Consider the following 15,037-nt stretch of genomic DNA (forward strand, 5'->3'; position numbering starts at 1 on the left):
CCTTCTGCTGCCGCCGCCCGCGTTCGCCGCGGGACCCGTCGGGGGAACCCCTTAACTGTTGCTAAGGGGCGGCCCCGGAAGTGACGCGCTCGGGGTTTGTTGACAGCGGAGGCGGCGGCGGCTGGCCGCTCTGAGTCGTAGAAGCCGGATCGGGGGAGGGGCTGGGCCCGGGAGGCAGCACCTGGTGGCCCTCAGCCCTGCCCGCAGCCAGGGCAAGGTAACGGCCACGGGGTCCCTGTCGTGACCCGCTCTGGCCCCGGTCTCGAGCCCTCAGCATCACAGGCTCCGCCCCGCCGACCCCTGGGCGCCCCGGACCCCGGCCCTAGACGGACGAGATCCCCAACCTCCTGAAGCGCTCTGGCCCCGGATTCTCCCGGGCCCCATCCTCCGCTCCTCCTCGCCTACGAAGCATCCTGACTGCTTCCCAGCGCTGAGGGCAGCCCCATCCCAGGGTAGGTCCTGGACCCCAGGCCAAGGGATGTACCTGCGTCCTCATCCTTCCCCTCCTTCCTCCGGGGCCTGTCCATTGCCGCCGCAACCCCTTGCAGAGGTCTATCTTGGCCCTTGGTGGGAGGGCTCCCTTCTCCACCCTCGCCGCCAGGTCCGAAAAATGTACCTTTAAAACTGAGCTCCCTTCCTCCAGAAAGAAAATGACGCTCTGTCGGACGCCCCTGCAAGATGGGGGAATCGGGCTGAGAAGGCCAGCCTCTGCCCCTCCTACCTGTTGGATGAGCTTTCGTTTTCCCCAGAGCAGTGCTTAAATGCTCAGGGACGGCTTGGATTCTGGATCAGCTCCCCAAAGGGATGACAAGGGACATCCAACAGGGTGGGAAAGGGATGGATGGGGTTCAACCCGAAGGCCAGGAAATCCCGGTAGTGAGTTGAAATTGACCATGCTGGTCACTATCATTCTATAGGTGGAACTTGATTTGGCTGCTTTTTGACCGCTAGAATCCAAGATTTCCCGACTCTGCCTGTGCCTTTGAGTTAATTAGGTTTTTAAGGGGGAAGAGGATGCCTGACACCTGGGGAAAGGCCTTCTGTATGATCTTTCCCACAGAATGTTTCTCTTTAGGATTCAAACTGGTTAAAGTGACCATGAGAGATAGATTTGAAAAGGATAACAGGAGCTATGCTTAGACCAGGAGTCAGTTGTCAAGGGTGAGGGGCCTCTATTTTTGTTCATTTAACAAATAACAAATGTACAAAATGTAGGTGGTGATAGGTGTCATGGAGAAAAATAAAGGAGGAGGACCATGGGAACCAGAGGCTGGGGTCATCTCTTTATAAAAGGTGGTCAGGGAAGGTCACTAATAAGGTGATATTTGAGCAGAGATGAGTAAGAGAGTAAGCCATACACTCTCTGGTGCAGAACATTCAGCAGCAGGTGCAAAGGTCCTGAGGTCATGTGCTTAGTAAGTTTAAGAAACAGCAAGAGAACAGAGAGCTGGAGAAGGGTGAAGGAGAGAGTGGTTGGCAAGGAAGTCACAGAAAAGTTGGAACCAAATAATGGAGAGCACATGCCAGAGCTGTCTCTGTGGTGCAGGGTCACAGGGTGTCTCATGGGTTCCCTTTCAGAACCGTGCTATAGAAGTGCTGCTGGTGGTTGGAAAAAATACGGATTTGTTTCAGATGACAAATGACCACTGTGCTCTGGCCTTGTGCTGTAAGTGCCCTTGTCCCATCTTTGTAACAACCATTGATGAAGCACATACCAAAAAACACCCATAGAGCACCATTGTCAAGTCAATTTATGCTGTTGGTTGTGAGCATGTGGGCCACCTTCCTCTGCCTCAGTCTTCTCATCTGTAAAATAGGGCAGTTGAGTTAAATGAGAGCATTGCTGAAGTATTTGGCACATAGCAGTCCTTAATATGTAGCGGTTGATGTTGATGTGGATGACATGACAATGAGGAATTGTCTGTGCTTGTGTCTGTTGCAGAGCCTTTCTTTTTAGCACCAGCTGGTAGTGTCCACCAGCTCTGTATGCTCCCCAGAACTAGTAGGATTTGGGGGCATATTGAGGAGGCACAGTAGAAACTTCCTGACACCCCTTAGTGGTGACAGTGGTTGTGTGTCCTACAGGGATGCTGGTAGGTGGGTCCTGGCTTTTTGGTATTGGTGAGTAGCAATGGAAGGTGATGGGGACTTTTGAAATAGAAGCAAAATTATGTTGTCAAAAGTGATTGCCACTTGGAGGCAGATTGTGAAGGGCATTGTGCCTAGATATGCCATTGGAGTATAGGTGGCCAGTCTACAGGTAGAGGCCTGGCAGAGGCAGAGGCAGAGGCTTCGCAACCTTTCAGAACCACTCTGGCTCTCCCTCCTCCCTGCCAAGCCTAGCTGCAGCATCAGGTCTGAGCCTTGGGCTGAGCATGGCAACTGTAGCTCAGTGGTGGAGTACTTGCCTAGCATGTGTGAGGTCCTGGTTTTCATCCCTAGCACCATGAAAGGAAGATAGGAAGAAACTGAGAAGCTGGGAGCCCACATGTTAGAGCAGGCTGTTGTGACTGGAGCTCCAGACTAGGGACCCGAGGATCTGGGTGTATACCATAGCTCTGCTGCCAGCTTCCCATGTACACTTGAACAAGTCCCATCCCCTCTCTGGGCTTCAGTTTTCTATCTGTACACGGAGAATAATGCCCTCCTATTCTGGCTGACTCTGAAGGTTACTGGGAGGATGAAGTGAGACAAAGGTCAGAAAAGAATTAGGTGCCCTCCAAAGCTCCCTGCAAAAGTGAAGAGCAGTTCTTTCTTTCTTTCTTTCTTTTCTTTTCTTTTTCTTTTTTTTTTTTTTTGATGTGTGTATGTGTTTGTGTGCGTGTGCATGCACATGCGTGTGGTACTGGAGATTGAACCCAGGGCCTCACACAAGCTAGGAAAGTACTCTACCACTGAGATATATCCCTAGCCCTTTTTTAAATTTTATTTTGAGACAGGGTCTCAGTAAGTTGCTCAGGCTGGCCTTGAGCTTTCAATCCTCCTAAAGTAGAACAGTTCTTGCATTAGTATCATGAGGATTCTGCAGACATGTCCTGGGAGCCCCTTGGGCAGAGGGATGCTCTTAGCCCTCAGGTTTTTTGCTTGGCTTTAGCACCACTGCTGTTCTCAACTCCTGAAATGTGAATTCAGAGACCCCTGTTGAGTCATCTATTTTGGGACCAATGTCATCATATCTGGTTCAATCAATGAGGCTGGTTTTTCAGTTTCAGAGGTAAGCAGAAGGGTCTCTCTAAGAGTGTGCTCAGGAACCTCACTCATTATAATTATTCATTACCATCTTCCTGCCAGTATTTCATGACATCTCCTCAGCAACCCCATGAGGCAGGTGCAGTTCACAACACACCTTAACAGGTAAGGACTATGATCAATATTGAGTGTGGAACACACTGGCTGGGGGACTTCACAGAGCTCAGGCTCCTTCACCTGCAAGTAGCTGGTCACCCACCCCATGCATAATGGAGACCTTATGGATCCTGTAGGGGCCCTGCCCTCAGAAAACTTCCAGTCCTGTACCAAAAATATGATACATGCCCTTGGACTCCTTGCCAGGACGACAGGATCATCTGTGCTCAGTGCTCAAATGCAGAGTTGTGAGGATGTGATAGAGGCTCATACACAGAAGGAAAGCCAAGGCCAGGAGAAACGGTCTGTGCCTGTAGCATGTAATAATGAGCTTGGCTTGCTGGGGACCTTGTGCAAGTTAACGCACATCTTTGAGCCATAGTATCTTCATCTGGGAAACAAAACAATAACATGCCCCTTAGTGACTATCTATGGCATTGGTGATAACGTCTCTAGAAAGCTTGAAGCATTGAGCCTGTACTGTGAACATCGTGCTCGTATCTGTAGGCCCACACGCACGGCCCACATGCGTGGTCTGTCGCAGTCTATGTGGCCACTCAGCCTCAGCTGCTGCACCTATCAATCGTAAACTATAACAACAACTCCTGCCTCGAGTGGGGTTGAGAAAATGAAGACAGGTAACTCATATCAATGGCGAGCAGAGTCCTTGGCGTGTACTTTGTACTCCATGTGAGTGTGATCATTAATTAGTTTGATTGCTAGAAGAGAGTCCAGGCAGTCTGATTCCTAGCCTAGCCTAGCACCCCAAAGGCCTGCGTCTCTCTTTTTCACAGTATTTGTTAATTGCTTAGTTATCAAAAGAGGAGGTACCAGTCAGTAGCCACCTAGTGGGGATACGCAATCCTCCCTCCTTCCATTTCTGCATCTTCCTACAGTAACCTGCCCTGCGAATTTAGTCCCTGGAGACCTTTCAGGCCGGGTGATCTCTGATCCTCACTGTACCCCTGCCCCTGGAGATCCCTAGCATTTGTCCTGACTCCCTTCCAAGCAGCCTCCCACCCCCAATCTCTGGCCCATGAGTTACTCCCTCCTGGCAAGCCTCCAGCCTCTGTAAATAGGGCATTTGTCTGGGTCCCCCCACCAGCTCACGGGTTAATATTTCACAGGGTGGGCGCTGCTCCAAGAATCAGAGTTTCTGGCTCCCTCAGCTTCTCTGTCCCCTGAGAATCAGGATGCTGGTGGGGTCCCTTGCTCCCTCCTCTGGTCCTCAGTTGTCTTTCCCCTCTCTTGGTTAGATGGGTGGACCAAAGAGCCAGTGGTTGGTGAGAAGCTGGAGTCTGGCATAGGTTTGTATCCCACCCTGTTCAGGATCTCAGGCCAGCTCTGGATTAGTGTGTGCGCCTGGCAAACTTATCAGCAAATGGCTAGCGGTCCCAGCCTAGTAGATCTCTAGTGAGGAGATTCCCACACAGCAACCTGTGCTCTGCTAGATGCCAGGCGCAAGCGGCAGGGAGGGTGCAGAGGATGTGCAGGGAGGAGACAGTCCCCATCTCTGGAGCTGGGCTGGGGGAAGGGTCATAGACAAATTGTTATGCAAATGATGAATTCACTCCAAGTACAGGGCACTGGGACCTGTTGTTTTGTTGGTTAAATAAGAGACTATACAAAGTAAAGCCTATAAAGAGCTTAGTACCAGTCTGGAGCGCCCAACATGGAGGCAAGGTGGCAGCTGCTATTGCCGCTGCTGGCACTGTCACTGTTATTTTTCTCTTCTCTCCCACTGTCCCTTTCCCCCAGAATTTTTTAAGCTTGTGATGGATCCAGTTTTAGAAAACCTGCAAGAAAAAGGGACTGACAAAAGCATAGAATTCCACCTGGCCAGTGTCTGCCATGAGAATGAGGATCCCTAAGGCCCCAGGAGATGGAGTAGGTGGAGATGGCTGCCTCTAGCAGGTGCCAGGCCTGCAGCTAGCTGGGGCACAAGTGGCAGGGTGTTCAGGCCCTCAGGCCTGCCGGCCTCTGTGCCAAGATGAGAAAGGCTTCTTCCTATTCCAGCCTACCCTGGCCCCTGGCAGCTGGGTTAGCTCTGCCAAAGGGAGGTTAGCAGATGGCGCCTTCGGCCAGGGTTGTCCTTGGGGGGCTTTTGGTGGCCTGGGCAATAGACATGGTGGTGTTTCCTCCACATGGGGGCAGGGCACCTGAGATCAGACCTTCAGGAAAGAAGAGCCCCGGCAGCTCTTCCCACTCAGGCGCGAGGCTCCACCTGCAGCCACTGAGCGGCCAGCAGGGTCCTGGGCGCAGTGGACCCTTTCCCAACTTCATGGGACTCAGACTTTGAGGCTTTCATCGCTGCTGCCATGAACACTTGTTGAGACTGTCCTGGGTATCAGGCCCCTCATTGGGTGTCCAGTGCCACCCTTGTTCATTTAGCCAGCAGTCCTGGGCCGGAGCCCATGGCATCCATCCTGCAACCCCCGCTTCTAGCCTGTGCTCATCTGTTCCTTCTTCTTAGAACATCTTTCTCTTTTCTCACTACCAGAATTAACTAGGACTCATCTTTTGAGCTGAATTGTGACTTCCCAAGGAGCCTGCCATGATTCTCCAGCCTAGAGCATGGCCCCTAGTTAGTCCCGCAGGGCCCCTAGTTAGTTCCACAGAGCCTCAGAACACTGGCCTTCAGAACACTGGCCTACTTGTGTGAGGTGCATTCATGTACTTCCTAGGTGGATGTCTATCCCCCCAGAGCTAGAACGTTCCATGAGGGTAAGGATATGGCCTGGTTTGCTTACTATTGGATCCATAGCACTCAGGAGAGAGTTGTTGGGTGCACAGGCCCAGGGACATGATGCCAAACAGGCTGCCAACTTCCTACCCTCATGAGCTGCTGTCTGCCAAGGAAACTAAATGATTAGACTCATCTAGCTTTGGGGCAGGGCCCACGGAGGATGCACAGCAGGAGCACCCTGCCAGGTCAGGGATGGCTTTGCAAAGTAAGTACCCTTGGCACTGGGTCATAGGATCAGCTAAATAAGAAGTGAGTTTGGAGGTAGGATGGGCTGGCGTGGTCAGGAGATGCTTTCTGAAGGGAGGACATGAATGTGTATGTAGATGGAGGGTAGAGAAACAGTATTTAGAGTAGAAAGTGGCATAATGAGTTAAATTTGGATGGATTCTGTTGAAAGAGAATAGACTGAGCAAAGGTCTGAAGGTGACCTGGGCCTAGGGTGTCTTGCCAGTCCAGTGAAGGAGGCCAGATTGGCCAGAGTAGGGGGTCAGAGGAGACTGAGCAAGGCAGAGACCTGGTTCTAATTCCAGAGGCCTTAAGTGACTGCTGGAAGAGTTGGACCTGCTGGTTCCCAGCAGGGTGGGGCCTCCTGGTTCCAGGCTCCCAGTGGAGAGCTGCTGGGTCCTGAAGATCCAGAAACCAATGAAGGCAGAGGATGGACATGCCTGGGATCCAGGCAGCCCACTTCTGGTGCCTTCCCTAAGGGTGTCACATTGCCAATGGGGCAGCTGACACAACAATGGGCCTTGTGGGAGGCCCAGGCCTGGCAGCCCCAGGCTGGAGCTAGGCTGGGACAGACCCTGTTCTGTGTGGAGGCCAGGCAGATGGCGTAGGAGACGGCGAAGATAATAATGATAAGGATGATTTTCTTTTATCGAGTAATTACTACCTGCAGCCACCATGCAAGGTCCTGTCTGTATTATTCCACGTAATCTTCATGCGGTACTATGGGTAGGGGACTATGACCCTATTTTATAGAAAAAGACCCTGAAGCACAGAGAGGGGAAGACCCTTGCTCAGGTCCACCTGCTCTTATGTGACAAGGCTGAGACTTGGAGCTAGGTCCACCCAACTTCACTTGTCCAGCTTGGTCACTGGTGAGTGGTGGTGCTGCGCTTGAGCTCAGAACTGCTGGCTGCGGAGCCCACAATGTATTGCAGCCTCCTTTTGTACACTGGCCTCTATCTCCCAGCTTGTTTCCCCATCTGTGACAGGGGTTGTAACCAGCATATGTTGTGTTCTGTTTGCATCAAGCTGGTACTACACATGTCCCCAGCATTGTCTCATTTGCTCTACAGCCCTGAGGAAACAGGTCTGGAGAGGTTAAATAAGTCACTAGTAAATTTTGGAGTTAAAGCATTGATCTGTCTGACCACAGAACCTGCAGTTTTTTAAAAACTTTTTTGGGGGTAATGAAGATCAAACCCAGGTCCTCATTCACTGTACCCCTAACACCCTAAAAACTTGTTTAAAATAGTCATCTCTCAGTGTTCATCAGAGACTGCTTCCAGGACCCCTCTTGGATACCAAGATGCCCACGTCCCTTACATAAAATGGTATAACATTAGTGGAAAGCCTATACACATCCTCACATGTACTCTAAAACATCTCTAGATTACTTATGATACATACTATAATGCACCTGCTGAGTAAGTAGTTACACTGTCTTACATGGGGAATAATGACATGAATAAAGTCTGTATAAGTTTCATGCAGTACAGACAATTAAAAATATATATATTTTTGATTCACGTTTGATTGAATCTGTAGAACCTCTGGATACAGACAGCCCACTGTGTAACATGCATAATAAAAGGCACACAAAATGTGAGTGCAGAGTTTGATGGATTTCCATAAGCGAACACACTTGTCCCAGAAGCCACTCTGTCACCTAATTCCTGCTTGCCTGTAAAGGTAGATACTACCCTGACTTCTAATACTGTAGACTAGTTTTGCTTGTTTATTTCCTCCTCTTTGATACAGACTTAATAGGAAAATGTTGGTTAGGGTTTAACTCCTGACTGTCCTAGGTTCTAGAAATTTTCTTTCTTTCTTTTTTTTAAAAATTTTTTTAAATTGTTGGTGGACAATACCTTTGTTTTATTTATTTATTTATTTTTATGTGGTGCTAAGGATCAAACCCAGTGCCTCACCCATGCTAGGCAAGAGCTCTACCACTGAGCCACAGCCCCGGCCCCTAGAAATTTTTTCTTTCTTTCTTTTTTGCGGGGGGGGGGGGGGGGGGTGGATCTCTTACTATGTTGCCCAGGTTGGCCTTGAACTCCTGGGCTCAAGCAATCCTCCCACCTCTGCCTCCTGAATGGCTGGGACTACAGGCATGTACCGACATGCCTGGCTAGAAATTGTTCTTGTTCAACCAATTTAAATGGTGACTGTTCAGTCTCTAGTGGTGATCAGTACATTATTAGCTAGATTATCACTTGACCAACTCCTCCATTTTTTTTTTCCTTTTTTTTTTTGTACTGGGGATTGAAACCAGAGGCACTTTACCAGTGATCTACATCCTCAGCCCTTTTTATTTTTTATTTCGAGACAGGGCCTCACTAAGTTGCTGAGACTGGCCTCAAACTTGTAATCCTCCTGCTTGAGCCTTGTGAGTTGCTGAGTTTACAGGTGTGCACCAGGCCTCCTGCCCTTCTAAGCGTATGCCTTTTTGGTGTCCAGACCATTTTCTTACCTTTATATTGAATTATACATTTGAAAAAGTGCACACAGAATGATATATAGCTTCAGGAATATTCAAAGTGAATATGTCTGTATCCGGCACTCAAATAAAAGGCTACAAGCTCATCAGCACCATAGAAACCCTCTTCCAGAGTATTGCAAGTTCAAGGCCATCCTCACAATTTAGTAAGGCCCTGTCTCAAAATAAAAAATAAGGGGCTGGGGATGTGACTCAGTGTGACGCTCTCCTGGGTTCAGTTCCCAGTACCAAAAACAAAACAAAGCAAAAAAGAAAAGGAAAAGAAACCTGCTTCCAGTCACTCTTCCCATCTAAGGAACCACAGATTAGATTGCGGTTTTGAATTTAAAGGAGTGATACCTAAATGGATTGATATAATGTATACTTTTGTGTCCAGCTGCTTTACTTGTGAGGTCCATCCAAGCTATTAATTAGATTGTGATTCTCATGGCAGTGCAGTTCATCTGGTGAATATGCAATATTATCCCAATCTCAGTGGACATCCAGGTCCTTTTCTGTTTGGGGCCATTTCATGGTGCTGTAGCTGTGAATGTTCACATACAAATGTTCATCTCTTTGGTTATCTACCTGGGAGCAAAATTGCTGAACCTTGAACATATGTATATTCAGCTTCAGTAAAGTGTTAAACAGTGTTTCGTTGCACTCCCCAAGCACACTGATTTACACTCCCACTAACAGTGGACTTCCGCTGTTGCATGTCTTGGCCAATGCTAGGTACTGCCGGCCAGTGGTAGTAGTGTTGCTTTCTCTTCTGGTTCTGGAGATTGAACTCTACCACTGAGTTACATCCCCAGCCCTTCTTACTCTTTATTTTGAGACAGAGTCTCACTAAGTTGCTCAGGCTGGCCTTGAACTTGCCTCAGCCTCCCAAGCAGCTGGGATTACAGGTGTGCACCACCACACCTGACTTTAGCATAACACTTCCAAGGTCCAATGCTACATCAGAATTTTTGTGAATGAATAATATTCATCTTTTTATGGCTCAGTGATATTCAGCCTTTTGTGGATGAACCACGTTTTGTTCATCCCTTCATCAGTTGATGTCATTTGAGTTGTTTCCATCTTTTGGTTACTACAAATAATGCTTCTGTGAACATTCATGTACAAGTTTTGACATTAACATATATATTTTATTTCCCTTGGGAGGCATCTCCATTTTTAGTCATATACCATGAGATTTGAAGATATTGTGTCTGTGAAGCCCTGGCACTGTTCTCTGCAGAGGGAACTCTGCATAGATGAGGAAGGACCCCACAACACAGGTCACCTTGCTGTAGCAGTTAGGGTCTTGAGAAGCAGATGGTGAAGGTCCCTGTTATCCCCTCCCAAGCAGTGGTCCTCAACTCAGATGTCCACCCACAGGCATTGTAAAAATCAAAGAAACAGTTGGACAAGGCCCCCATTCTTTTTTTTTCCTAAATATTTATTTTTTAGTTGTAGGTGGACACAGTATCTTTATTTCATTTTTACATGGTGCTGAGGATCAAACCCAGTGCCTCTCACAAGCTAGGCGAACACTCTACCACTGAGCCACAAGCCCAGCCCAAGGCCCCCCATTCTTTGAAGGTCAGATTGTACATAGATTGTGGCACAGCAGAGATGGGTAAAAGAGGGAATCAAGAGTCCTGGGCCTAGTGCTACCAACCTGCTAATTTGAGTGTGATGTCGGGGGCCTGTTTCCCTATTCAAAGAATGGACATAGGGCAGCTGATGCTTCTGACCCTTATCTATGGTTCACTTGGCTTCTTTCCCATTCTCCAGGCTGTAGCTCTGCCAATGATCCCTTGAGTACTGGGGAGTCACTGTTGCCCTTGGGGCACTTGTCCTGGAGTGGCCACCTGCCTGCTCCCAGCATGGCGTCTGATACGCCGGAGTCCCTGATGACCCTCTGTACTGACTTCTGCCTACGCAACCTGGATGGCACCCTGGGCTACCTGCTGGATAAGGAGACCCTGCGGCTACATCCAGACATCTTCTTGCCCAGCGAGATCTGTGACCGGCTGGTCAATGAGTGAGCAAGCCTCAGGGCTGGGACAGGGTGGGGGTCTTAGCATGAGTTTGTGCAGAGATATTAGGACCATGTGGGTGCAGGAGAATGGTGTTGTATCCGTAAGCGTAAGAGTTTGCATGTGTGCATGTTGGTATGTGTATACAGGGATGTGCACATGAAGAAATGGGTGTTTATACATATGTGGTATGAAATTGCATGTGTACATTTAGGGATGAGATGGTGTAAGAGCCTACGTGTAAATGAAGGAGTTATGTGCTATCCCGTGTGTGTGTACTTCTATGGGTGTCTGCACCTATGAATTAAGTGAATACGGACACATGGGTTGATGGGCTGCTACTAGAATAATGGATCCATGGCCAGAGATGAAACCATCCAGAAGGTTTTGTTTTGATTTTTTGTTTGTTTGTTTTGTACCAGGGATTGAACCTAAGGGTACATAACCACTGAGTCACATCCCCAGCCCTTTTTCATTTTTTAAATTTTGAGACAGAAGTCTCATTAAATTGCTTAGGGCCTTCCTAAATTTCTGAGGCTGGCTTTGAACTTGAGATCTTGCCTCAGCCTCCTGAGCTGCCAGGATTACAGGCACGCACCACTGCGCAGGGCCAGAAAATCTTTATGTAGCCCCTTAAGGGACTCCCCATTGCTCTGTGCTCCTAGAGGCAGATAAAGCTCAACCAGGAAGCTTGCTTGAACTGAAGGAAATTTCCTGAAGGGGAATAGTTTGACCAAAGAGTTGGATAGCAAAATGGGAACTGTGAGGGAACTGAGGATAGAGCTGGACTCATAATGATGTCCTGAGGGCAAAATGTGGGTCAGGCATGGTTGGTCACTTTGTCGACCAGAGTTACTTTTAATTTTACAGATAAAGAAACAGAGGGGCAGGGAAGTTCAGTTATTTGTATGAACTTTCCCAGGTAGGGAGCCAGCAGGCCGGGATTTAGGTTCAGAGTGTTGAGCCCCAAACCCCTCCAGCAGCCCAGGATTCTGGTATGGGCTGATGCCTCTGTGGGCTCTTACTGAGGGTTTGCCCTGTGCCCAGCTGGGCACTCCAAACCCCTTGGTTTCATCCACTGTTTGAAAGGTCCTGGGAAGGCCTGCAGGTGAAGGCAGGTGTCCTTTGGGGGAGGTGGCACAGGTATCTGTTTGGTGGGGTGTTGCTCAGGCTTCTGGGAGGAAGAGCTTGGGATTTTGTGTTGATTGAAGCCCCTGCATCACTAGGTTACCCTGAGAGCTACCATTAGACCTCTGGTTTCTGGGGCATCTTCAATCTCACCTGTAGTGCAGTCAGGATGGAGCCAGGTTGAAGAGGAGGAGGAGGCGGTGGCGGCGGCGGCGGCGGCGGCGGCTAGGGCGATTCTGCCAGTCTTCTTGGAGAGAAGAGCTTGTGTTCTGAAGGAGGACCTGGGTCCTGGGCCCTTCTTGGAGCCAGGTTTTCTTCTTCCCAGGTATGTGGAGCTGGTCAATACCGCCTGCACCTTCGAGCCACACGAGAGCTTCTTCAGCCTCTTCTCCGACCCCCGCAGTACTCGCCTCACCAGGATCCACCTCCGTGAAGACCTGGTGCAGGACCAGGATCTGGAGGCTATTCGCAAGCAGGTAAGACTGTTCTCATCAGGGCACTGGTCACGGATAGGGGAAGTTGGCTGAGAGAGTCAGACAAAGGGCAGAGACAGATCCAGGTGCCTCCCGCACAACCATCAGTGCCCGGTGCCCTTCCCACTGTGTGAGCCCCTCCGCAGTCACCTGGAGGGCAGGGGTGGGTGTTAGTGTTGACGAAGCTGTGCCTGATCCCAGGACCTGGTTGAGCTGTACCTGACCAATTGTGAGAAGCTGTCCGCCAAGAGCCTGCAGACATTGCGGAGTTTCAGCCACACCCTGGTGTCCTTGAGCCTCTTCGGCTGTGCCAACATTTTCTACGAGGAGGAGAACCCGGGGGGCTGTGAAGACGAGTGCCTCGTCAACCCCACCTGCCAGGTGCTGGTGAAGGACTTCACCTTCGAGGGCTTTAGCCGCCTGCGCTTCCTCAACCTGGGCCGCATGATCGATGGGGTCCCTGTGGAGTCACTGCTACGGCCGCTCAACTCTCTGGCCGCCTTGGACCTCTCAGGCATTCAGACGAGTGACGCCGCCTTCCTAACCCAGTGGAAGGACAGCCTGGTGTCCCTTGTGCTCTACAACATGGACCTTTCAGATGACCACATCCGTGTCATTGTCCAGCTGCACAAGCTGCGGTGAGCTGCTGGCCTGAGCTCCCTGGGCAGGGCAGAGGGGACGAGGGTGGTGTCAATCCTGGAGGGTTCAGGGGCCCCTGGCTAAACCCAGGGTGGGGATGCAAGAGCCGCTTGGTTCCTTAAACTCAGCCCAGTGTTTCAGTCAGATGAGGACTGCTGAGGGCACCTGGGTCCCCTCAGGATTTTTCCCAGAATGTCCTGGAGTAGTTGTGGCAGGCATGGGCCCTCCCCTGCTGTGGACTGAAGGAGTAGGGGTCCTGACCTAGCGCCCCCCCCACCCAATATCCAGACACCTAGACATCTCCCGAGACCGCCTCTCCAGCTACTACAAGTTCAAGCTGACCCGGAAGGTGCTGAGCCTCTTTGTACAAAAGCTTGGGAACCTAATGTCCCTGGACATCTCTGGTCACATGATCCTGGAGAACTGCAGCATTTCCAAGATGGACGAGGAAGCTGGGCAGACCAGGTAGGACCCACCTCTGCGGTTGCTGGTCAGGAGCTGATCATCAAGCACTTACTAAGGGCCCCTCTGCCAAGGGCTGTGCTGGGCACTGGGATGAAGAAGCAAATCAGACCTGCCCACTCTGGTCTGTAAGTCAGTGAGGACAGACATTTGGAGGACTATGGCCCTGAGGGTCAAGAAAGAGAGAGGAGGAGAAATGGGTTTACCAGTTTCTGAGTTTGCCAAAGGAGAAGTTTTCCGCAGAGGGGTCAGCGTGTGCAGAGGCTGCAGCCAAGAGCATGAGAGACCGGGAAATCGCCAGCTGTTCTGAGGGAGGGCACAGTGTGATAAGAGACGGTAAGAGGGGAGGCTGCAGGATCTGCCCCCATCAGGTGTCTCTGGAGAGGCGTTGGTTCCTGGGTAGCTTGATGGAGAGGTCTCTTCAAACCCAGCCACCTGTAATTAGCTTTGGCTTGTGGCCAGTTCCAGCTAGCTGGTGTTTGCCTGATGAGCTTGTCCCTTTGCAATTGAGGGTGAACCCTAAGGACAGCACAGCTTGACTAGAGTGGCAGTTGGTATATTCTAAGGATGACTGCAACAATACCTTCTGTCCCACATATTCTGCTACAGTGTGACCTTGCCACCCTTCAATCAAGTGGTGAGGTCTAGGTCTGGGGTTGTAGTTCAGTGGTAGAGCGCTTGCCTAGCACGTGTGAGGCACTGGGCTCAATCCTCAGCACCACATAAAAATAAATAAATAAAGGTATTAAAAAAAAAGAGGTGGGGTCTATGTCCCCAACCCTCAAAAGGGAGAAAAAAAAAAAAAACTTAAAAAGGAAGTGTCTGGAGTGCCTAGAAGAGAGAATGTTAAGTAGATGCCTAACCACTCTTGGGGAGAGGCCCAGGTCAGGCCCCAAGCCACTGATCCCAGTACACTCTTTCCCAGCATCGAGCCTTCCAAGAGCAGCATCATGCCTTTCCGGGCTCTGAAGAGGCCACTGCAGTTCCTCGGGCTCTTTGAGACCTCCCTGTGTCGCCTCACACACATTCCCGCCTACAAAGTGAGAGGCGGGGAGTGGAGGGTGCCTGGGGGAGGGGGAGCTCTGGGAGAAGGGAAGCCCTGGGTGGGGCATGACAGTGTCTGGGGCCAGAAACCAAGCTGGGATCTGGGGTCCCACCCTGGCCTCCTCTGGCTTGTCCTAAGCATACCCCATCCCCAGGTAAGTGGTGACAAAAATGAGGAGCAGGTGCTGAACGCCATCGAGGCCTATACGGAGCACCGGCCTGAGATCACCTCGCGGGCCATCAACCTGCTTTTTGACATTGCACGAATTGAACGCTGCAATCAGCTTCTGAGGGCCTTGAAGGTCAGCCCCAAACTCTAGACCCTGCGCATCCCCAGGGAGCAGCCAGTCACGCCTTCTGAACCCCAACCCCACCCAACAGTGCCTGCCTTGCTTCCCCCGGCCTCTTCCCGGCCCTGCCCTCCCCCCAACCCACCGCTGCCGCGCGGCCTGCCAGCCCGTCAGCGCCA

General features: G+C 50.5%; 1 protein-coding gene across 4 annotated transcripts in view; it reads left to right on the forward strand.

Moving 5' to 3' along the window:
• Positions 1 to 72: 72 nt before the first annotated feature.
• Positions 73 to 15,037, forward strand: part of Zer1 (zyg-11 related cell cycle regulator) — a 29,982-nt gene continuing 15,017 nt past the window's right edge. For 3 of the 4 annotated variants that reach the window (XM_015497477.2, XM_015497479.2, XM_015497480.2), the window contains exons 1-8: positions 73 to 452; positions 1,579 to 1,666; positions 10,578 to 10,827; positions 12,276 to 12,426; positions 12,625 to 13,061; positions 13,351 to 13,527; positions 14,450 to 14,564; positions 14,724 to 14,870. In XM_015497477.2, the coding sequence (XP_015352963.1) occupies positions 1,633 to 1,666; positions 10,578 to 10,827; positions 12,276 to 12,426; positions 12,625 to 13,061; positions 13,351 to 13,527; positions 14,450 to 14,564; positions 14,724 to 14,870 (1,311 nt within the window). In that variant the 5' untranslated portion in view covers positions 73 to 452; positions 1,579 to 1,632. The remainder of the gene's footprint in view (positions 453 to 1,578; positions 1,667 to 10,577; positions 10,828 to 12,275; positions 12,427 to 12,624; positions 13,062 to 13,350; positions 13,528 to 14,449; positions 14,565 to 14,723; positions 14,871 to 15,037) is intronic. The other variant, XM_015497481.2, reaches the window with a different exon arrangement.

This window comes from Marmota marmota, unplaced genomic scaffold (assembly GCF_001458135.2).
Source record: "Marmota marmota marmota unplaced genomic scaffold, marMar, whole genome shotgun sequence".
NCBI classification, from domain to species: domain Eukaryota; kingdom Metazoa; phylum Chordata; class Mammalia; order Rodentia; family Sciuridae; genus Marmota; species Marmota marmota.